The 25,400-nt window shown below is 41.8% G+C and overlaps 1 protein-coding gene across 1 annotated transcript in view; it reads right to left on the reverse strand.

The window, feature by feature from the left end:
* Positions 1-7,915: 7,915 nt before the first annotated feature.
* The window catches only part of lrrc38a (leucine rich repeat containing 38a), a 29,469-nt gene continuing 11,984 nt past the window's right edge, over positions 7,916-25,400 (reverse strand). The window contains exon 2 of the mRNA XM_034129190.1: positions 7,916-8,163. Within this exon, the coding sequence (XP_033985081.1) occupies positions 7,916-8,163 (248 nt within the window). The remainder of the gene's footprint in view (positions 8,164-25,400) is intronic.

Here is a 25,400-nt window from a genome sequence, read left to right on the forward strand (position 1 = left end):
TTTAGTATTGTTTAATGGAATGTATATCAGTGTATTAAAGTCAATACTTCATTTATTTAAACCAATATCTTTCTTGATTCTTTGTACAGTATGAAAAAAGAGTATTTGTACCTGTGCTGAAGTTCACTGCTGTGAGGAGTCCAGTTCTGTCTCTCACTCTCTGGTCCAGCCTGTTTGCATCACCTGGAAACTTTAAACAAACAGATATATATGTAAAGAACCATGTGTACAAACAATATAACTTATTCTCTTCTGTTGAACATGTTGGATTGTGTATTGTCCGAGTCAGGGTTCTTTTTATTTTACTGTAACTTTGGAAGTTGTGTTACCAATGCTGTTGTGTTACTGTTTATTTGATACCAATTTGGTAATGCAATTAATAAAAACAACAAGGTTTGGGTTCGTTCTTCAGATGACTGTGACGTTAACGTGTAAGCTCAATAATGAACTCCAGCTCAACCAACCATATTGTAATATCTAAGTAATCATCTTGAAATATGACATTAATAATTGTAATATACACACATCTTATTGTGAGGTTGATTTCACATACACTACTTCAACGTTAGCTTGTCTACATACTTGAGCATAGCCAATTTAAATTAACCTTAGCGATGCATACAGTTCCTACCTACATAATAAAATATCTCTCTAAGTTACAATGATGACCTTATTTTATCAACCTCAAACAGAAGCCTTTTGTTCTACAGTACTATCTCACTTAACGCTTAACACTTGTCTATTTCATTTTAACCTTTATATATACAGTCTATGGTTTTAAGTTAACTTGGAGGATACGATTAGCATCGTTAGCACCGATGTAGCTACCACTCGCTTACACGCTAACACATTCATTACGTAGCTGATTAAAATCATAAACACATAAATAAAGTACTCGAATTTCACTTACCGCAAAACGGCATTCATGCACCGTCTGTTTTAACCGCAGAGCGAGTCACAATAGTCCGATATATAAGCATGAAGAACAAACAAACACGGCCGGGATCAAGTTGTGTTCCCTGGATGAACTGGGCAGGCAGAGTCCCTGTAGCTTCACGGACGGAGCAGCTAGCAGAGAGACAAAAAGCTAACAGCAGCAGTCACCTGACAGAGCTGTCACTCAATGTGACCACGCCCTAATTTATGCAAAAACTTTAAGACCTAATATAAATAAAAGGGTCGTGTTAGAAAACAATTCACTCACAGATCCATAATCATGAAGGTGGAATCTAACTATATTCATAATAATATTTATTGGATCCATAGGTAGAAACATGTTTTTTTAGGCTGTGAAATTGGGCATTTTAACATGGGGCTCTATGGAAATTGCTCCTTTCTGCAGTCAGCGCCTATCGGCCAATATATGAACTGCAGTTTGTGGCACTTCCGCATTGGCGTCCCGGCTCTTCCCCAGAGTTTGCCGCTTGGGTGTGACGCATGCGCAGTTGGGTTCTGTATGTGGAAGATGTCGGTCAGTTTTGTGAGAGCGTAATAAAGAAGAAAGCGTATACAAACGTTGTGTTTATTACGTGTAACAATTTCTGTTGACCTCTTTTATATGCCTAGTAATTAGTGATTCTGGGTTTATAATGTTTTCTTTGGATTTTTGGGTAAATAAAAAACCCAGTTTATTTAAACAACTAATGTGTCCTATACAGAGTTGGGTGTAACGCGTTACAAAGTACAACAAGAGGGGTTTCCGCCGCAGGTTTATATGTACGTAATCTACGTAATGTACATAAACATGGCTGAGTCAGCGATAACTTTCGAGGGGTGGAGGTATGCCCATTATTTTGAGTTCGTCCGAAGAATAGACAGGAATGTGACGGTGAGGTGCAAACTGTGTCCAGGCCAGAAGCTGTTATCCACTGCTGTAAACACCACGTCAAACCTCAACAAACACCTGCAAAGAACACATGCTAAGGTGAAGCTAATAGCTAAGGACCCCCGAACCCAGAGTGAGGATGTTGTGAGTGCGCCGACTCCGAAGCAGCAAAAATTAGAATTTGGAGGACCGGTAACCAAAGCAGAGATGGACAGGCTTGTAGCATCCTTCATAGTAGAGGAAATGTTGCCCATTTGCACAGTGGAATCACCATTGCATCGTTCAGAGATATACTGCGCAAAATACAGATAGCAGGAGACAGAGGACAGCCATGGTCAGAGCTATCTGGATCAGTCTTATGCGACAATGGAAACTGAACTAAAGAGAACATTTGAAACTTTAGCAGTCTGCGTGATCTGCCTGTAGGGAGGGGCTGGCCGGCCCTGCGAGTAAAGTAACGAGTAAAGTAACGAGTAAAGTAACGAGTAAAGTAACAAGTTACTTTATGTAGAGAGTAACGAAGTAGTGTAATATATTACTTTTTTTTTAAAGTAATATGTAATATATTACTTTTTTTTAGGAACGACCCCATCTCTGGTCCTATACTGCTTGGTCCCTGACAGGGCTATATAAATCTAAATGATTGATTGATTGATTGAATTATTAGCCATTTATTTCAAATTTTCAGATGAGGTTCGTGGACTGCAATGTAATTTACTCTAATGCATTGCCATGGTATTGGTACGTTGCATTTGGGATCTAAAACGTTCAATGAACTGTAATTATTATTCAAAAGTATACTAATTCTATATTTTGTTCCTACAAAATGTAGTTTTTAACAAACTTATTACTTATTATTCATAATTCCTGTGTAAAGTACTCTTTTCTAAATGTTCTTTCTTCTGGCAACAATCTATTACAAAAGTACAAACTGCTGTTTGCAACAGATTGAGAACATGAATCCATCCAGACCACACAGTGTAATCTCTCACTAACCTCACCCAAGTAGTCAGATGTGATGGACAGGAGCTCTGTTGTGTTATAACAACTTTGCTATATCATGGAACTTTCCTGGTATAACATGTTTCTCATTACAATTATATAAAATGACAATGAATTAAAATGTTGGATACTTGTGCACTGCGGTATGTTGAACGTCCTTTTTGACATTGCAGGCAAAATACACTGACATACAAAAGGAATTTGCAACGTGGTATTGTTCTACTGTGCATGTATAGTTGATTTCTATTTGTATTCATCCTAAGGATCTTAGGTTAAGAGAAACAATCCCACTTTAGCCCCCTTCCCACATCCATCAGCAGTCCTGTCAGATGTGAATCCTTCCACCAATGATAAATAAACCCCACGATCATTGGCACTTCCCCACATAATTCTAACAGGAGCCATCTGTTCCACCTCACTGATGTACTATCACAATATCAGAAACCCACATCTGGATAGGCCATCACATCATTATATCCACACATCCAGCAGCACCTGGAGGGATTCAAGTCACTTTCAGTCTAAATCACTCACGGTTAGGAGGAAATACAGTCGTTGTGGTTACATTCGCAGTATTTATTTGGCCTTTTATGCATTTTGGCCCCTTTCCCTCCCATCCTCTGCACGTTCCTGGCTTTGAGGAGAGGTACAGTTGAGTGTTATCGGCAAAGCAGTGGGAGCAGATGCCATGTTGGCGGATGATATGTCCAAAGGGAAGGTTAAACAGGATAAAAACAAGTGGACTAGGGCTGAACCCTGGGGGACACCATGGGTGACTGGGGCAGTGGAGGATTGGCAGGTGTTTATGGAGATGTATTGATGTCTGTCAGAGAGATATGAGGTGAACCAGAAGAGGGTTATGCTGATACTATTCTGAAGGCGTGAGAGGAGGATGGAATGGTTGATTGTGTCAAAGGCTTCGCAGAGGTTGAGAAGGATGAGGATGGTGAGGAGGCAGGAGTCTGCTGAGAGGAGTATTTTCATTTTCATTGAATCGTTTATTTGAACCGGGACAGTGCACATTGATGAACACTTTAAAACAAAAGAATGCTTACAAGTGTAAATGAGCTGGATTTGAGCTTTGAGCTCATTTCCATCCGTAGTCCCGTCACATACAACATATAAGAACATGACATTTATATACATAGCTAAAATAAATACATGATATGCAGGAAGAGCATGAGCAGCATACAGCATTAACCACATGGCAGTACAATGTAGCAGCTATGATATATAAAGTGCAAGATAAGATAAAAATGCTACATAAAGTGCAAGAGGAGATACCCCTGTGTTAAAGGGGAGGAGATACCCCTGTGTTAAAGGGGAGGAGATACCCCTGTGTTAAAGGAGAGGAGATACCCCTGTGTTAAAGGAGAGGAGATACCCCTGTGTTAAAGGAGAGGAGATACCCCTGTGTTAAAGGAGAGGAGATACCCCTGTGTTAAAGGAGAGGAGATACCCCTGTGTTAAAGGAGAGGAGATACCCCTGTGTTAAAGGAGAGGAGATACCCCTGTGTTAAAGGAGAGGAGATACCCCTGTGTTAAAGGAGAGGAGATACCCCTGTGTTAAAGGAGAGGAGATACCCCTGTGTTAAAGGAGAGGAGATACCCCTGTGTTAAAGGGCAAGAGGAGATACCCCTGTGTTAAAGTGCATTTAGCGGTGATTGCACGTCTGTTTGTTTCTCAACCATTCTCTGAGTTGACCTTTAAAGCTATTGAGAGTGGGACAATCCCGTATCTCAGTAGGGAGGCTGTTCCACAAAGAGCTGCCTTTTAATGGAGAGGACATTTTGTCCAAAAGTGGTCCTTCTGCGGTGGACCTCACAGTCTCCTCTGGTTTCTGACCTAGTGCAGCGTCCAGTGTGTTTTCTGTGGATGAATTCCCCTAAGGGGACATGTTTACATGTCCATGTAAACATTTATAAATAAAGCTCATACTTTTAAAAGACTTAAAATGGTCAAAACTCAAGAAATGGTGTTTCTCTAGGATGGTATAGTGGTGGTATGAATAAGGCTTTCTGTCAAACACCTTGATAGCTCTCTTGTACAGCTGTTCTATGGGTTTCAGGTTTGTGGCACAAGCAAACGACCAGTTTGTCAAACAGTATTCAATGTGGGATAGAATCATACAGTGGAGGTATGACTTTGCAGCATTGACACTTAAGAAAGGTCTGATTTGTTTAAAATGTAGCAAGTTGAATTTAACGGTATTTGATACTTTCTTAATGTGTTTCTTAAAAGTCAAGTTCGAGTCCAGTATGACTCCAAGATACTTGAACTGGGAGACTAGTTCTATTTCTGCTCCGTTTAAAAACACGTTGGATCCTTTCATTTTGACTGGTCGTTTACTGAACATCATGCATACTGTTTGTTTTGCATTTAACTGTAAGCAAATGTTGTTCAGCCAGTGTTGAACCTTGTCCAAAGCATTAGAGAGACAAGATGAGATCATTTCAGTGTTTTTCCCGTGTACAAAGATGACCGCATCATCGGCATACATTTGCACATTCAACTCAGGACATACATTAGGCAAGTCATTAATGTACAGAGAAAACAGTAATGGTCCAAGAATGGAACCTTGTGGAACCCCAACAGGGTTCACAAGGTAGGGGGATTTGGTACCGTTGACCAAAACACACTGTTTTCTGTTCGATAAGTAAGACCTAACCCACTGTATTGAATCTGCAGAAGGAGCTTTGTAAGGAGCACTTGGTGGTCAACTGTGTCAAAAGCCTTCCTGAGATCAAGGAAGACAGCACCTACATATGGGCTCGTGTCCAACATACATTTAACCTTTTCCACAAAGGCACAGTTAGCTGTCTCAGTGGAGTGGTGAGCACGGAAACCAAACTGCATTGGGTGTCGTTTGTGACTTTAAAACGGGCAGTTTCTGTTTTCTGCACTGTGTTTGGAACAGAAGCTGCATGAAAGGGTTTGTAGGTTATTGCAGTCGAGATGGGATTTCAATTTAGTGACGGATTGTGTGAAGGAGAAATGTTCAAGACCGGAAGAGAATCCATCCTTTTAGGTATTACCCAGGTCAATGTGGGAGGTGTTCAGGGTGAAGAGGATTCAGCTAATGTAATTTCTGTGCTATGGTGAACTCTGTTCCGGACTGGAAAGTCTCAACTCTATTGTTATGTTTACCTACATTCTTCATACCTTTTTCTAAAATCTTACCTAAGAAAGAAAGGTTTCATACTAAAGACAGAGGTATCTTAGAAATGGTTTAACCAAGATAGTTTTGAAGGCAACAGGGAATGTGCCACTTGACCAGATCCACACCTGGTTCTTACCCATGATACCCTTTATACGATAAGACCTGATGGGATGAAGGGGAAAGTCCTAACTTTCTGAACATCTTCCCTTCCTCTTTTCCTTTCCATCACATCCTTCCAGCTGGGCATAAAGGACTGCGAGGAGGATACAAATGCTTCCTCTCCCCTCCGCTCCACGGTATTTTCCAGGGCTTTGCACATGAGTGTGCTTCTCAGTTGGACATGGTGTTCTAGTTTTACCATTAGCTCTGTTTGTGCACCTTACAGAGGCTACAGTTTCACTTTGCAACACTCTGCTGTTTGCTCACAAACATTTGCTGTTCACAGTAAACACATAAAGAAAGAATCTTGGTTCTTTCTAATAAATCCTTTCACTAATGATTACTGAGGATTAACATTGTACTGGATTGACGCCGGATACTGTATATTGTGTACATTCAATCCAATCCAGCAGTATATTCTCAATGCATGCTGTGAAGCTTCTCAACACACCTTTCTGATGAAATCCAATCACATAATAAACACTCTGACAATGAACACTGTTCTTAGTTTCAACTTTCAAATCATTTTGCCTTTATTGATAGTTGATCTGATCAGTTGACTATCAAAACCATATCATACATTTACAACAGAAGTGCACTGAAACTTCCTCCAGTCTCTATATGTCTCTGTGAGTTAAGCTACATTTGAAGAACAGGGCCCACATCTCAAACCAATTCAAAAGCTGGATAAGCTGTAACACCAGCTGTGAGCTAGGCCTTCAGTGTTGGACTCCACTGATGCCCTTTCTCTGAATGGGAGCAAATTCCTTCAACCAGGTTTCAAAATAACAATCTGATTTGCAGATACATATCATGACTTATTTTAAAATGTGTCCATTCTCCCTCAAGCTCCTAAAAGGCCCTGTGAACCTTTTGCTTATTTGTCCAAATATGTCTACCAAGGTTTGTGGCAAGGGAGCCATTGAAATCTGCCTCTTCTGCAGTGTATTCTTTGTGTGAAATAAGATAAGACCCTTATGATAAAACAAATATGAATGGCTTGGTTACTTGAAAACTGAGTATGTGAACTGGACAGAAGTTGGCACTCATGCAGTATAACATGTTGTACACTGCAGTTCATTCTGCCAATGTGCAATAAAGCATGTGTTTCAGTCAGCTGCTGGAATTAAAACAGAGTAATTAGTAAAGGAGGATATTAGTGTATATATATATAAGAAAGCTAATTTTACATCCTGAAAACTGGTACTTCAACAACCAAGTTTCTCTTGATCAAGGCACTTACCCAGCAGCTGTATCAGAGCCTCTCAGTAAGAGACATGAACCTCTGAAAACCTTCTTTGTATCTCTCTATTATCTGAGAACGGTCTGATTTACCTCTTGCAGTTTTACTGATTAACATTCTAATTCACGTTTGTCCCTTCACCCCCATCTAGAGTACATTTACCAATATCAGGCTCAACGATAAGGATGCATATGTCTTTTCAGAATGGCGTAAAGGCTGTTCAGTGCTACAGCTCTTCTACAATAAGCCGTCACACTGCCCAGGGTTCCTACAGTCAGTTTGTAGCCTTTAGCCAGTACTCTACAGTTATAGGAATGGCTACATTCAGTGAATGTCCCTCAATGATGATAGCTCAAACCAGATCTTGGATTGGCCATTTTAATAGCTTTCTTCATGTGGCATTTCCTGAGCGACTTTTCACTGATCTACCTCTGCTCTCATGTTTGATCATGTTCTGAACACACTTTTTTAATTAAACACTTTTTGTCACGTGTTTGCTGTAATCCATTTCCCTTTCCTTCCCCATCAGTCATTGCCTTCTTCCTCATCTGCTTTGCTGCCTTTGCTGAGTCGCTGGAAGCAGTGCACTGTGGAAGCTAGAAAAAAGCTGGTAATGATGGCCGCCACTGAGACAGAGATACCGGAGAAGATGACGATGAGGTAGTCAGTTAGGGTGAGGGTCCCACGGCACTCCCGAAAACTCTCTTCAGAGAGTAAACTCAGGGGAACACGACGGCCATCCAGAGGCAGGGAGCACTCTATCCCCTCCAGACCTAAGAAGAGACAACAACAAGTCACACTACACTTCTCAAAGTCATAAGCCTCATAACTCATTTACAAGTCTGTTGGTGATTCAGACCGGACAGAGAGATAGAGCAAGGGGGGGATGCCCGGATGGCGTAATGATTGAAGTTCATGTCACATAAACATAATTTCAATTCATCTCTATTCTGATGATTTTGTGGTAAATGGAAAACTATATTACTTATGCTACAAAATAACCTGCCACTTTTCACTTCTTTGTTTGATTGGCAACACTTTAAGATGGTAGATGATGTTGCATTGTTAAAAATATTGAAATAACTTCAGCTTTTTTCCAACATGACCCAGTGTTTTTTACTAGAGCCCTGAGAAAGTGGCTTCATTTTGTGCAAATTATGATCTCAACATGGCCTTTTTCAAAGAAATAATGTGCATTAATGGAATGAAGACTTTGCTCTGGTTTTGAAATATAATAATACTGGCCATTGGTAATTAAACAAGGCTTCTTAGAGAAATCTAATGCTACAAATCATGGCAACAGTTCGACACACAGTTTTTCCCCACTTTCCAGATGAATTGTTAGAAGGTATAGGTCAGATGTTAAGAATAGTGGACTCAAGCCACCTTTGGTTTCAACATGCTAAACAGGAAATACACCCTAAATATGACTGTGGATTTCGGCCTGGCAACACTTCTATAGAAAAGCTTCCTGTGTCCTGCTTCCCCCTTATCCCACCGGATCCTGACTGACCAAACAGAGCTGAAAAGAGAGTGAATATTTCACCTCCCTTTATAATATGGGCACGAATAAGCTCTAAATAAATGCTTATGTTGCTATTAGACCGCTGTTTGTGGAAATAAGCAACTGTCTGCCACCATGTTAGTAATATTCATTTTGTAAAGGGATGAATTATCAGCCTTTAGTTTACAGCTTCTCTCCATTCCCCAAATGACCAAAATGTCAATAAATGAAAGTTTATGACTAATTTCATTTGATTAACGGCTTTTAAGGTAAATTAAATAATGTCATATTTACAAATGCTCATTACACCCACACTGAATTATTTCTATCTACTGATATTATAGTTGACATACTATCATACAGTTTAACCTGTAGGTGGTGCTCTACGCTTGCATTGGCAGGTCTGAGGATCTGGTTTGTGTTTAATGCCAGAACATTCTACACACTGACTTCTTGTCTTTGTTCTCAGCCGTCCTGAGGTCCAAACCCCTTACTTTCAGCAGCATATCTGTGGCCCTTACTGCAGAGATGTAACCCCCCAATGCACCAATAGAAATCCAGCTAGTTTAACCCAAAGGCATCACAATATGACTATTGTTCCTATTTTTTATATTAATTTGTGATGTTAATAAACATTGCCTTTTTAAAGCAATAAATAGATTCCAAGTAGTGTTTCTGGTACCAATGAACTGTATCACCTCTGAACACGTTTCATACTGCAGAGGCAGGCACATCCTCGTCCTCTGTAGCACTGCTGTACCCAGACGTCACTAGACTTCGTGTGTGTGTGTGTGTGTGTGTGTGTGTGTGTGTGTGTGTGTGTGTGTGTGTGTGTGTGTGTGTGTGTGTGTGTGTGTGTGTGTGTGTGTGTGTGTGTGTGTGTGTGTGTGTGTGTGTGTGTGTGTGGGGGGTTTTCTACATAAAAAAAGTGACCTCATGATCATCCTGTCACATGGCAGCCAGACTCATGCTCACACACCCAGACGAACACGCATAGTATAGTAAAAAAATAATCAAAACACAAACATGAAGGATTAGTACGTGCACAATACCTCTGACATATTTTTTTAGTTGAATGTGAACAAAGACCCATACAGGGACATACACAGGAATACAAGCACAAGATAAAGAGCAACACAAAGACACACCTATAGCTTAACTAGACACACACATATGTGACCCGCTCTATCGAAATCAGTCGGAAGTCGCAACGGCTCATTTCAAAATAAACGTGGATTTGCGTAAAAAAACAATTTTTTCGGGGTTCGGGTGTTTTGTTTGATTTTAAATAAACAAAGTGTTGGCTTTCAGAATATGAAACTTTTATTTCCAAAATCACACGATAAATACATTTGTGAAGCTTGTAAAGGGAAGATGACAGGCACCTCTCACTCGCAATCTGCTCTTCCGCAGCTCCCCCTCCCTCCGGCTGAAATTATGAATGTAAGGCGTATAGTAATCATAGATAACACAGCAGGGTCCGTTACAGTTTGTTTTCATCTGATTTCAAATAAACAAAGTCTTGGCTTTCAGAATATTAAACCTGTTTCTGCAAATTTAGATGATAAATACAACTTTGAAGCTTGTAACGGCATAATTACAAGCGGAGAACGGAGTAACTTAACGTCACAGCAGGCATAACAACAGCCGGTGTTTCTCGTGAGTGTTTTCCCCGGGAAACAAACACAATACACACAAAATTATACAAACACACACACACACACACACTCGCGAGCTTCCCCCAGACCAGTGTTAATTTTGGCAGCTGTTTTTGATTTAGTCTTAGTCTTTAGACGAAAATGGTTATTAGTTTTAGTCACATTTTAGTCATTTCTATCCTTCATAGTTTTAGTCTAGTTTTAGTCGACGAAAACTCAAAACGTTTTAGTCTACTTTTAGTCGATGAAAAATTACATTTTAGTCAACTTTTAGTCAAAATGTTTTCTCTTTTTAAACCAATTCAGTTAGGCAAATACAGGTATCTGAAATTGTAATCAAGGTGACAGCATCAAGTGTTGAGATTCGTAAAGCAACATTTCACTCTCTTAACACTTTACTTGTGTAATATCTAGGGATGGGTATCGTTAAGGTTTCCTACGGTACTACTACTCTTATCAATACTGCTTATCGATCCGGTACTTTAACGGTATTCTTGTATTTACTTTTTGTTATTTTTTTAAAGGAAAAAACTAACAAATTGTTAACCGAATTAATTGCTTTATTTAAATGTGAAATAAATGAAATATATATAATTATGTTAAAATATTGTAGGCTACTGTACTTGAGTAAAATGTTGAGGTACTTGTACTTTACTGGAGTATTTAAATGTTTTGCTACTGTGTACTTCTACTCCACTACAGTTCATAGTTAAATGGTGTACTTCTACTCCACTACATGTATTTAATACCTTTAGTTACTTTACAGATGTGGATGAATGATGTGAAATATAATCAAGTATTAACTCAGACTTTTGTTCCACCTGGAGTAAATCCACAAGCTACCCTGCAGTATACAAAGTCATTCAAACTAGCTGCACCTTTACCAGCTTTGAGAACACTTTAATGATCAATCATTATAAAACATATCATATATTATTCTGAAATGGAACAATCTGCACAATGACTACTTTTACTGTCGCTACTTTCACTATATTTTGATGATCATACTTTGACTTGAGGAACTCTTTCTACACTATGGTATTTTTTTACTTAGCTACAAGATCTGAGTAGGCTACTTCTCCCACCTCTGCACACCTGATGTGATAACGTTACTCGTAATTGGGGCAACAGAGCTACGAGTTAAGGAAGTCGAAAATTGTGCATTTCTCCGATTGAATATGACGCCTTTTGGCCGGCTGTTTGGACAGACTACTCGTGTCAACGCGCTAACGCGAAAACATGGCAAACGAGCTTTTTCCACATCGAGCCTTGTAGAGTGTCTCCGTCCCCGGCAGATCTCTGTGTGCCGCTGCAGCGTGTCTGTTAGGCCCCGCCCCCGCACACACAGAGAGAGAGGGAGATCGCTCTTCTGGAGTGAAGAGAGCGGAAATAATGATATTGCAAGTTAGAAATGTAGATGCATTTTGACAGACAAGACGGACACTTGGGGGGAAATACCCTGCATTTTGAATGTCCGTTAGTCCACCATTAACACCTTAGTCTCGTCTCGTCAACGAAAACTAAATATACATTTCGTCAAATTTTCGTTATCAAGAATCTATTTTTAGCTCGTCATCGTCTCGTCTTAGTCGTGTAAAAAAGGTCGTTGACGAACATTTTTCGTCATAGTTTTCGTTGACGAAATTAACACTGCCCCAGACCAGTAATCCAAACGGAAATATCTTCCCTCCGGACTATTTTGATCATTTGCTCCGCTAATAATCAATCAGATCGATGGATTCCAGAGAAGAGGAAACTTTGAAGGCCTTTTTCTCAAAATGATGACTCGGTGACAGTCATTATATGAGGTGACATATTTTGCTTAATATTTGGAGTACAACAACAATCCTGATACCATTAGAAAGCTATGAATCTCCTCTTTCCAACAGTGTATACAACTCAAAATGTGTCTTCGGGTCAATGTGACTGATTTCGATAGAGCAGGTCACATATGTATACACACAAAAACACAAACCATTCTGAATAAATCCAAAATCAGACTTCATTGTTGTGTGTGTGTGTGTGTGTGTGTGTGTGTGTGTGTGTGTGTGTGTGTGTGTGTGTGTGTGTGTGTGTGTGTGTGTGTGTGTGTGTGTGTGTGTGTGTGTGTGTGTGTGTGTGTGTGTGTGTGTGTGTGTGTGGGTGGGGGTTCTTTTGCCGTGTATGAGTGTCTTGTTGTTGTGAGGAAGACATACATGGGTACAGTCAGGGCCGTATCCACCATTGAGGTCACCGAGGTCCGGACCTCGGTAACTATTTCCGAGCTGCGTATAAAAAAAACTTGTGAAATAACGGCACTAAACGGGGTTCTTTGTAGTACTTCCATTTACTGACAATGGGGGGCGCTGCATAACTACGTAGCCTCGATTAAAGCAAACAGAAGAAGAAAACATATATCAACAAACCACCGCAGCACGGACTTGTATCGGAGCAGCGGAGGAGTGATGAGGTGTCTAGAGATGTGAGTCCAGTGGGCTGCTTGTGTTTCTGTTCCTCACAGGACATCATATGACCAGCAGATCCAGTGTGAACGCTCTACGTTAGTCAGTGGACGTCCGACAACATGCACACTAACTTATATTGCAGCTATAGGCTATACTTTGGTTTAAATTGCGTGAATAAACTAGCTAGAGAGCTAAAGTTAATTACATTCATCCAATGTCAGAATTTAGGATTACCTTTTAACAAACGTTGTAATGCTTTTCTTTCATTTAAATTTGAGTAAAACATTGAAGATATAACATTGTATTGTTTTCTTTTTACACTGACTCAGATATAATGAAAAGACTACGTCAGTCGAAGCTCAGCTTTGGTAAAGAAGAGACAGGACAGAGAGAAAGAGAGAGAGAGAAAGTGATGGAAGTCAGGGAGGAACTGCAGGTACAGTCGTACAGTCACACAAAAGAATGTAGGCTTAATAACCCCATCTATCCATCTATCTATCTAGTTATCTATCTATCTATTTATCTATTTATCTATCTATCTATTTATCTATCCATCTATCTATTTATCTATCTATCTATCTATCTATCTATCTTCATTTACAATATAGACAATAGGCATACTTTTAACAACATACATCTATTGCAGTTATGATGTCATAATAACATACAATTGTATAAAACACAATTTGCTTACATCTTTGTTCTCTTTTGAGAATCAAACAAAACAGATTTTTATTTTAAAAAGAATGCAAACAAGTAAAATGAACTAAATTGCTGAATTGCTTTTAATTCACTGGCAGGAGCGACAAGTGAGGAGGAGCAAAAAGTGAACAACGAGGGAGAGATTGAACAAAGAGAAAGAGTAGAGGACAGAGAGAGTAATGAACAGGAAGAAGACAGAGAGACTAAAGAAGATGGAAGAGAGGGTGCAGGTTATGGAAAGGAGAGAGACATGGAAAATGAATGTTGACAATGTTGTGTGATCATGTTAGCCTCTTCTGCATGTCCAGATCATTAATAGTAACAATCAACTGATTCTTATGCATTACACTTTCAAAAATAATTGATGCTGCAGCCCACTGACATGGTTTGAAATCAATATATTATCCATTTGTGACCCCCCACAGGACTTAAAAAGCACCTAACTAGATCATGAAAATCCCAAAAATCACGGGGGAGTACACCCCCGAACCCCCCTAGCATGTTTGGACCTCGGTATTTAGGAAATCCTGGATACGGCCCTGGGTACAGTAGCTAGTGTCAAGTGTTGTGGTGTCACAGCTTTAGAGGTCCGGTAGTGATGAATAATACATGATGCTTGTTGAGAACAGAACAGAACAGAGGCCTGTACTACGAAGCCGGATTTTCGCTTAGCGAGCTAACTTCAGGGAAAACTCTGGGTTTCCGGTCCTACGACGCTGGTTCTCTTCTTACCGGGCTAGATCTCCATGGTAACTTATGCTGAACGGCTAGCCTGGTCCGGAGCAGGTTAGGTTCCAGGATAAGAGATCAACCCAGTGAAAGCACCGCCTGCTGACCAATCAGAGCTCCAGTAGAGGGCGGAGCCTGTGTGATATATAACGGGGGGTTACGTATTGTAACCCTGGTTATATAAGCACAGGCGGAGCCCTCTACCTGGGGGCCCTGTCTTTCCTATGCCGCTCGCTGAAGAGGGTGTAGGATGACAGTCAGGAGGCGTGGCCGCCTTATATACTGTGGGCCTGCCCGCGCATTCAGGTAGGCTCGCCCCGATTGGCCGGCTACGTTTATGCAACTCAGTAGGTGAATGCATAGCATGATAGAGAGTAGTACCCATAGAGTCCAGTAGAGGGCTCCGCCTGTGCTTATATAACTAGGGTTACAATATGTAACCCCCCGTTTTCACCTGTGTCCCCTTACCTTGTCTATATATAGTCCCTGTCTGGCTTTGTCTTGTACCAGTTGTGCACGGGGGCACTCCGGACAACGCCTGTTCCGCTACATGGTTGATACAATCTGCGGCGTGAAACATTAGCACTCAATTACTTAATCATGATAAAAGGTTTGGAACAGCTCCTCCATCAATTTCTCTGCTCACGGAGTGTTGGGAATTCGAAAAGGGAGGAAATAAGGTAAACAGGCCCTCATTTATGCATTCAGTTAAAACATAATCAGAGGAACTTGGATTGAATTATATTAAGATAGGGCCCTCTGTATACTGGCCACCTGTCTCTCGATGGCTGTGGACAGAGATTGATGTAGATCTTTCAATCAAAGAGTGTATTAAAAAAAGTGAAATAGGACATTATTCAGTGTATATCCTCCAGAGACCCACCCATTCATTTTTGTCCTCTGTGGAGCACATTGGGTTTTGGTCCATTACTTTGAGGTTATACATGCCACAGCATTAAGTCCAATTGTACTCCACAGAGGACATCCTGGGCTTTTCAAACATATGACATATGTGGGGGTGTGGCTTTCAAAAAGATAATTTCATTGTATTTCAAAATGGCGTCCATCTACACAAGCACTATTTATAGAAAGATAAATGGTAAGTTTGTAATTTTGTAATTACCAGTGTTGTGAGTTCAATATTTTAATTAATTATAGTAAGGGAACATCTTAGGAGTTAGTGTAGTGAGTTTTCAGAGCAGTGTAATACTTATTTGACCTAAAACTAAATGTTTGTATGAATGTCCTCTGAGGAGGGCATGGGGATTTGCTAACTTTTTATTCCCCCCATTTTACACGACACAAATGGAGTCCACTATGGGCCACAACTAACACTTAGGTTTCTGTAGGGTTCATGGCAGACGGATGCAGTGGGAAAACATACATCAAGTGTCAGATGTATCTCTGCATTTCAAAAAAGGATGGAGTACTACAAATTAAGGCTCAATATTTGTTGCATTGAGTTGTTGTGCTCTAATGTTGTCTAAATGTACTTGTATGTTAATGTTGTTTGTATACTATGCTTCGCATAACTAACACCCGATGTCCACACACAGGACACACAATAAAACAAAAAAAATTCTTTTTAGTTTTTGTTAGTCATTATGTTTATACCACCCTAAAGACTTATGTGATCAAAAAAAAAAGGACATTTGAAACCTTTTTCTTTCTGGGTCTCAGAGAAAATCACCTAAGGAACAGATGGAGCAATCATTTAAGCATTTACACGGATGGCTCAAGATATCCCGAAAGTAAAAGAGTGAGTTTTGGCATTTATTTACCTCATTTGAAAATCTGCAAGAGCAAAAGATTACCTGATGGGATCTCAATTTTTACAGCAGAATTAGTTGCATTACTGTGGGCACTATGGTGGATGGAGGAAAGGGGGTTATATGCTCTGACTCATTTTCTGCTTTGATGGCATTGAGAGGTGGGGACCTGATATAGTCGGGGAGGTTTTAATGATGGTTTGTAAATAGTTTTTTATGGGTGCCAGCACATTGAGGGTAATGAGGAGGTAGAGAGGGCAGCTAAGGCTAGTTTAGACCGAGAAAGGGTGGATGTAATAATACATTTTATTTTTATAGCGCTTTTCTCGAACCCAAAGACGCTTTACATTTGGGGAAGGGTAGACAAACAAGGACAGGCAATAAAACAACAACAAAACAAAAACAAAACAGAAAAACAAAAAACAAAACAGAAAAGCAGTCAGGAGGAAGTTGGTTGAGAGGGGGGGGGGGGCTTATGGATATACAGACTTGAAGAGATGGGTTTTGAGGCGGGACTGGAACAGGGTGAGGGACTCAGACTCACAGAGGTCTTGGGGGAGGGAGTTCCAGAGCTTCGGGGCTGCCACAGAGAAGGCTCTGTCCCCAAAAGCTCCGGAGTTTGGCCTTGGGGATGGAAAGCAAACCGGCTGAGGTGGATCTGAGGGACCGGGGTGGTTGGTAGAGGATGAGGAGGTCAGTGAGGTAGGGGGGGGGCCAGGTGGTGGCGGGCTTTGTAGGTGAGGACCAGGAGTTTGTATTGGATGCGGTGTGAAACGGGGAGCCAGTGAAGTTCTTTGAGGACCGGGGTGATATGATGCCATGATTTGGTGTGGGTGAGGAGTCTGGCGGCTGCGTTCTGGACACGCTGAAGTCTATTGAGGGATGTAGTGCTGATGCCGTAGAGGAGTGCGTTGCAATAGTCCAGGCGGGAGGAGATGAAGGCGTGAATGAGTCGCTCAGCTGCGGGGCGGGTGAGAGAGGGACGGAGTTTGGCAATATTGCGGAGGTGGAAAAATGAGGTTTTTACAACTTGGCGGATGTGGGGCTCGAGGGAGAGGGTGGGGTCAAATATAACGCCAAGGTTGCGTGCCTGGGTGGAGGGGGAAACAGGGGTGCCATCGATGGTGAGTGTCAGGTTGGGGGTTTTGTTGAGGGTGGATTTGGAGCCGAGGAGGAGTTCAGTTTTATTGCTGTTGAGTTTGAGGAAGTTGTGTGCCATCCAGGATTTTATTGCAGTCAGACAGGATTCGATGTGGGTGAGGGGGGTGGTTGTGGGGGGATTTGGTGCTGAGGTAAATCTGTGTGTCGTCAGCGTAACAGTGAAAGTCCAGGTTGTAGTGGCGGAGAATCTGACCAAGGGGGAGGATGTAGATGATGAAGAGGAGGGGGCCGAGTACTGAACCTTGGGGAACACCTTGGGTGACTGAAGCTGTGGCAGAGGAGTGGTTGTTGAGGGAGATGAAGTGGGATCTGTCGGAGAGGTAGGACTGGAGCCACCTGAGTGTAGTACCTTCGATACCGATATCCTGGAGTCGGGTAAGCAGGATGGTGTGGCTCACGGTGTCGAAGGCTGCACTCAGGTCGAGGAGGATGAGGATGTTAAGGGAACCGGTGTCAGCAGAGGTGAGGAGGTCATTGAGGACTTTGATGAGTGCCGTTTCTGTGCTGTGATGGGGACGAAAACCAGACTGAAGGGGTTCAAAAAGGTGATTTGTTTGGAGATGGCGGTGGAGTTGTTTGGAGATGATGCGTTCTATTGTTTTTGAGAGAAAGGGGAGGTTGGAGATGGGGCGGTAATTACTGAGGGAGAAGGGATCCAGACCGGGTTTCTTGAGGATGGGAGTGACAGCAGCAGTTTTGAAGGCAGAGGGAACGGTTCCTTGGGACAGGGAGGAGTTGAAAAGGTTGACAAGGTAAGGGCAGAGGACGGGGAGGCAGGACTTCAGTAGAGGGGTGGGTAAGGGGGTCAAGTGAGCAGGTTGTGGGTTTGGAGGAGCTGATCAGTTTGAGTATTTCAGGGGGGGTAACCAGAGTGAACTGGGAGAGGCGGCCGTGGGGAGGAGGGCTCGGGAGGTCCAGGGAGATGGAGGGAGAAATTGTGGCGGTGGGTGTTGGGGGAGATGTTTGTGTGTGAGATGCAGTGGATAGGGAGAGATTAATGGCAGTGATTTTGTCAGAGAAAAACTGGAGGAATGAACTGCATAAGATGGAAGTGGATGAAGAGAGGGTGTCAGCACGGGGTTTGAGGAGCTTGTTGACGGTGGAGAAGAGGGTCCTGGGGTTACGGGAGGGGTCGGTAAAGATGGTGGAGAAGTAAGCAGATTTTGCGGCAGTGAGGGCGTCTCTGTAGGTAGTGAGATGGAGTTTGTAGGATTCGTGGTGAACTGTGAGGGATGATTTCATGGTTAGGCGTTCAAGCTGGCGGCCGGTTTGCTTCAATTTACGGAGTGCAGGGGTGAACCAGGGTGAGGAGGTTTTGAAAGTGAAGTTTTTTCTTTTGAGGGGGGCCAGGCTGTTGAGGGAGGCGAGTAGGGTGGAATTAAGGTGGTTGAGTTGTTCATCGGGTGAGCTGAGGTTCGAGTCCAGGGGGAGAGTAGAGGATAGCAGGTCGGAGAGGTGCTGGGGATCGACAGAGCGTAAATTACGGAAGATGATGTTCCTGGATGGGGGGGGGGTGGATGTACAGGTGTCATTTGGAAGGATGGAGTGTCGATCCATCATAAAGGAAAGAATAAATCAACAGTGGCAACAACAATGGGACTCAGACAGCAAAGGAAGACATTTCTACAATATCCAATCTTCAATAATACCGGGCAGCAGAGTGAATATGCAACAAGAGGATGACATCAAGCTAACAAGACTGAAGCTGGGACATTGTGGATTAGCGGGCAGGCTTTTGGGAAAGCACATGGACGGAAAATGTGAACACTGGAGTCCTGGAGACTGTCCAACATGTGTTGATGAACTGTCCATTTTATGTCAGGGAAGGGAGAAACCTTTTTATTGAGCTAAGTCATCTGGGAATTGAAACCTTGTCAATGCGAACACTTCTTGGTGACGGAGAATATAAAAAGAGAGAGCAAAGGAACTAATTAATTATCTCAAGACCACAGGTCTATATCGTAAGATAAAGATCTCAAGTAGAAATAGTAATTGTGTCACTCCACCAGGGGGAGGCAGCAATGCGCTAAATTGCGCCTAGTCTGCCGGAGAAGAAGAAGAAGAAGAATAAATGTTGTACCAGTTCTAGAGATGGCAAATCCGGATCCTTTTACGGACTCAGGGGTTGCATTCGAATAGTCCATTTAGCTTAGGAACCTTCCTAACGGAGTGAAATGACCCGGAAGTCCCTCAGTGGCAGCCATGATAAGTGCCGTTCGAATTCTCTAAATTAAAAGGAAAGGAGGTTTCAAACTTCCTTTATAACCTCCTTTAGCCTAGGAACCACTGGACCTCCCTAACCGAAAGGAGAGGAGAAAATGCTGCCCCACAATGCCTTGCGGCCGCAGCATTTGCCGTCACACAACAGTCGGCCGTTCACGGAAACAACCGATTATGAACGAGAAATGATATCATGAAAGTTACGGTGCTTATTAAGCATTTTAAAACGTATGTGGTAAGTTGCCAAAGTGCTTTGTTTTGAACGTTCATCAGTATTATAATCAAAAAGAGAAATATGAACGTTAGTTTTTACTGAAATGATCAAATAAAGTCAACATTTCACAGTCTTTACTGAGCTGTGTGGGGTTTGTTCAACTTTTAAAAGATGTTTGAATGGTGATATACACAGTGATAGATGTTAAGGACTAACGTTTATAATAAATACATTTGTATTGATTTTAAGATCTTTTCATACAATCATATGTATTGGGATCATTTGTATTAATGTGGACCGGAGGGAGAGGGTGACGAGCATAAGTTTCACTTTCCTTTTTTATTTCAATTTCAACTTTGGTCATGAAGAATATGTTTCTCTGTTGTCCCCGTTCATAAAGCATAAAACAACAGCATCAGAGCACGGTGCAGAGTCTCTAGATGAGTTTACAGTAGTCCCTCGTTCTTATTAAACATCCATGTTGTAGTCCGCTGTATAGAAAACTGTAGTTTCCATAGTTTCCCCACAGCAGCAGGCGCACATTTATGACCTCCGCTGGCGCATCATAAACACGTCGGATAGTGAAAGTGCAGTCGGATTCTCTAAAGTGCCGCAGTCTCTTCTCCTAAATCCTTTTGAATTCTCCTATCCACTATCCCTTAACCCCATGACGTTTCACTCCGAGGTCAAGGAATAGACGATAGGGTTAGAACTTAGGAGCTGTTTTTTTGGAGTATTCGAACGCAACCAGGGTCTTCTGAGTCAGTCATTGAAGAGATCCGGATCATACGAGTCATTTGAGTCATATGAGTCAGCATCACCAAGACCGTAGAAATCCTATCGGTGAAACCGAAAAGTTGTTGCATTTCACGAGCATATTATTATTCCATATATTTTGAATATATATATATATATATATATATATATTTGTATATATATATATATATATATATATAATATCTGCATGTATATTTTCTATTTCGACATGTATATTTTATATTTTATATTTTATATTTTATTTTATTTTTATTTCTATTCTTGTATATTTTGTAGTTTTGTTTTATTGTAAAATGCCTTTTATGCTGCTGTAACAACAACAATTTCCCAATTTGGGATCAATAAAGTACTATCTATCTATCTATCTATTAAACTGACGTTATATTAACCTCCGCTACACAGTGTATTTTGCTTTAATAAAAAATGTTGATCACAAAAAAAAGGGTTATTTTGAGATTTGGCAAATCTGAGTCTGCTGTTGACTCGTGCATGAGGACGAGTCTGCTGGATCTCTGGATCTGCTGCTATATACGGCTCCGAGTCCGCACGAGTCTGCTCTGCTGTGTGTTGCAGCGAGTCAGGATTTGCGAATCTGAGTCTGCTGTTGACTCGTGCATGACGACGAGTCTGCTGGATCTCTGGATCTGCTGCTATATACGGCTCCGAGTCCGCACGAGTCTGCTCTGCTGTGTGTTGCACAGTGAGTCAGGATTTGCGAATCTGAGTCTGCTGTTGACTCGTGCATGACGACGAGTCTGCTGGATCTCTGGATCTGCTGCTACATGGTTACGGCTCCGAGTCCGCACGAGTCTGCTCTGCTGTGTGTTGCACAGCGAGTCAGGATTTGCGAATCTGCGAATCTGCGAGTCTGCTGTTGACTCGTGCATAATATAGCGCGGGAGCCGGGTGCTGGAGGAGGGGCTATGCTCGTGCACATGACGAGTATGGATCGCTGGATCTGCTATGCTATTACGGTTAGGAGCCGTCGGCTCCTCTGAGTCCCCACGAGTCTGCAGGAAGTTTCACTGATCCGCGTCCCCTCCCCTGAGCCAAACGATAACTTCTGGCAGGCAGCTATCCTACTTGCTAAAGGGTAGGCAGATGGACTGGGGTACGTTGTAATGTGATTTTACATGTTATAAAGAGAGTAGCGAGTGATGCAATTTATAGTTTTAATTTGTACGTCACACCAAGTGTGGGACTCAAGGACTCGGGTTAATGGAGAGGGGAGACTCGTCACGACCAGCTAATTTCTAGGATCCGGGTTAATGATCCGGATGAATCAGGACTCGCCCATCTCTAACCAGTTCGTCTCGTTCCATGCGTCAGACAACCAGCAGGTAGCATGCCCAGCTATATCTGTGTACCTTAAAAACTGTTTTCACGTCGCAAGTTAGAAAATCGGTTTGAAATTCGAATTACCAACTGCCGCTTAGAACAAACATTCCGCAACAACTCTATAAATGTCACAGCTTACCGTTACACCGTACAAATGAAAATGTTTATGTGTAGAAGGTTAGCTAGCTAAATCTGGATCACTCTCAGAGCTAAGGCTAACTTAGCTCAACAGTTTCTCACCTTCCAAGAACAAGACTACAATTCCATTGAAAGGATTCAAAGGAGTAAAGTTGGGTGAGCATAAACTTTCACTCATGTATTTTTTCATGTTTTTAATCATTTTGTCACACTCTTAAAGTTGGTCTGATCAAAAATATTTAAAACACATATTTGATATAGTTATAAAAGTTCTGTTTACATGCAGAGGGTTAGCTAGCTTACCCATAGAGCTAAGGCTCAGCAATGTCCACCCTTTAAGCTTAATTTCCTTTTTATATAGCACATGTATATAGTAGGGTGGGCATAAACATCATCTTTTTTTTGTATGTTTCATGATGTTAATTTGATTGTTACACTCTTAAAGTACAGTACATCAAAAAGATGTAAAAACATATTTTGATATAGTTATAAAAGTTCTGTTTATGTGTAGAAAGTTAGCTGGCTAAATCAGGATCACTGACAGAGCTACGGCAAACAGCATTTTCCTCCCTGCATTTTTTGTATGACAGGTGCTTTATAAATAAAGTTTATTATTATTATCCACATATTTTAACTGAGTTTTGTATTTTTTTTCCAGGTCTACGTGTGCACTGCTCCATAGTTCTCCAGCATCAACAAGACAAAGCATGTCTTATGAATGTGTATTACAATGTGGAAAGCCTTGCAAGTCCTTTTATAGTATCAACCAAGGAAAATGGGATCAAAAGTTTACAATCAAAAGCCAAAAACTGGTCCGGACTTGACAAATTTGGTAATGTTTATACCACCACTTCATGGCAAGATGGGCAACATGCATCAGTCATGTTATATCTCAATGTCATCTTCAGACAAGCTTGAAAAAGCCAGACAGAGCAAAAACAAAGAAAGTGCTCAGTGTTCGAGTCAAACATCAAGTTCTGAAATGCAAGCGCATAAATCTATGTGTGATGATAAGACAGAGGGACCATTGCCACCTAAGCGCCTGCGTTCATCAGTGGGTGGGACTCTCCATGACAGAACTAAATGTGTATGGTGCATGCAGGGTGTGGACATGAAGCACCCAAATAGAGTGCGGGGTACACTGTTCAGACTCAACACCCACTCAGCATGGCGCTCTTTCAAGCGCCACCCAGTCCTAATAGAAGATGGGGACCTGAGGGATCGCCTCACACGGCTCATCGAGTCAACGTCTGATCCTTTCGCAAATGATATAATGTACCACCATGCTTGTTGGAGGAAGTACGTCAACGACACACACTTCAAGCCAGATGATGCAATGCATCTTCAGAATGTGTCTCTCTCAGAGGCAAGGAATTTGTTCGTTAGACACGTGGATTCCATCATCTTCACTGAGCGACAGATCCGTTCACTGCAGTCTCTTTTAGCAGAATACAAACGCATTGTCGGTGACTATGGCTATGAAGTGGGTGATGTCGTATGTCAAGGGCCTGCTCATTAATGAGTATCAAGAGACAATTGGCTTCAAAGAGAGAAATCAAATGAACAAGAGCCAGTGGGTCTATGATGTTGGGGGAGGAGGTGACTACATTGAGGCTGCCATCTCATCCCTTGGCATCAGTGATGAGCAGCTGCTCCAGAACCTGGCACAGCGGTTATCTAAGAAGATCAAAGACACAACTACTGTCCCCTGGCCACCTCGCATTGATCATCTTGAGGAAGGCGAAGAGGTATGTAAGTTGCTGTTGAAGCTTTTGACCTGGCTAAAACAGCCTGAGAGAAAAACTGCTGACATTAGCCCTGCCACAGTCAGTCTGGCCTCCATGATCACCTACCACATTACAGGACAGCGCACTACCACTGCTATTAACCTGGGCGTCAATGTCCATGGCATCACGAGGAGTAGAGATCTGGTAGAAACTCTGCACAAGAGTGGTGTCAGCATCAGCTATGCCGACACACTTCTCCTCTATGACCACTGGGCTCTGATGGATCTTGAGGCATCAGCAACCTGCCCACAGGAGATTGCAGACACCAAGCCAGCCATTGTGATCGTCGACAACGATGACTTCTGGGGGGTCTGTTGAACAAGCACTACGAGGGAAGCACTACAGGCGGGGCGTGCGCTGCATCCTGCTCTGGAGAGAGGTTCTGATCCAGCAACGACTGACAAATATTCTGGAGCATGAGGTAGGGCTGTGCGATTATGGCAAAAATCATAATCACAATTATTTGGGTCAATAATTGATATCACGATTATTAAATACGATTATTCATTGACTTTAAAACAAATACAAATAATAATTTGAACAGTATCTTTTTAACTGTTGATTACCCTGAACGTATAATTCAACTAAAAAACCAATAGAAAAATAAATGATACATTTAAATAAATAATATCAAAATAAATACAACAAATATTTTGGAGCGCACTTCCACAAGCTACTAAACATATATAAATATGATAAATACAAATAAATGAGACCAAAATTAATTAGATCAAATATGTTGCAGTGCACTGTCACAACCTAGCAAAGCAAAATAATTGTTTTTTTCGATTATGTTTTCGCAATTGTGGCAGGCCAAAATCGTAATTGTGATTAAAATACGATTAATTGCACAGCCCTAGCATGAGGAATTATCAGAGAACATAAAGGAGAACCTCAACACTCTGCGCAATGCACTCACTGACACTCGGGAGGCTACAGGCAGCTCACAGTAATCTTGAGGATGATGATGGGCTGGCTCCGGCCTATATAGCTGAACTGCTCCAGCGCTACACCCCAGCCAGAGCTTTAAGGTCTGCTGACCAGCTGCTGCTGGTAGTGCCCAAGACCAGGCTAAAAACCCGAGGGCACCGAGCCTTCGCAGCAGCTGGCCCTAGGCTCTGGAACACTCTGCCCCTCCATGTGAGGTCGGCCCAGACCCTAGGGGTTTTTAAATCAAAACTAAAAACACACTTCTTCTCTCTGGCTTTCTAGTTAGAGCGGAGCACGACTCCTGACTTTTCCGTGTGTTTTATTTTTATTTTGTTTTTTAAGATATATCTGTTGTAATTTATTGTCGTTTATTGTGATTTGTAGTAATGTGTTTTTATTACATGTACAGCACTTTGGCTCGACCAAAAATCGCTTTTAAATGTGCTATATAAATAAAACCTGATTTGATTTGATTTGATTTGATGGCATGAAGGATCTGATCACCAGAGTTTATGAGAAACCTGGCACAGACATGGGAGACTTCTGGATCTCATTCATGGAGATGTCTGACCCTCTTGTACAAAATATTGATGCATGTCATGCAAGAAATGGCTCAGAGTACCTGTCATCAACATACAA

This window comes from Trematomus bernacchii, unplaced genomic scaffold (genome assembly GCF_902827165.1).
Source record: "Trematomus bernacchii unplaced genomic scaffold, fTreBer1.1, whole genome shotgun sequence".
NCBI classification, from domain to species: domain Eukaryota; kingdom Metazoa; phylum Chordata; class Actinopteri; order Perciformes; family Nototheniidae; genus Trematomus; species Trematomus bernacchii.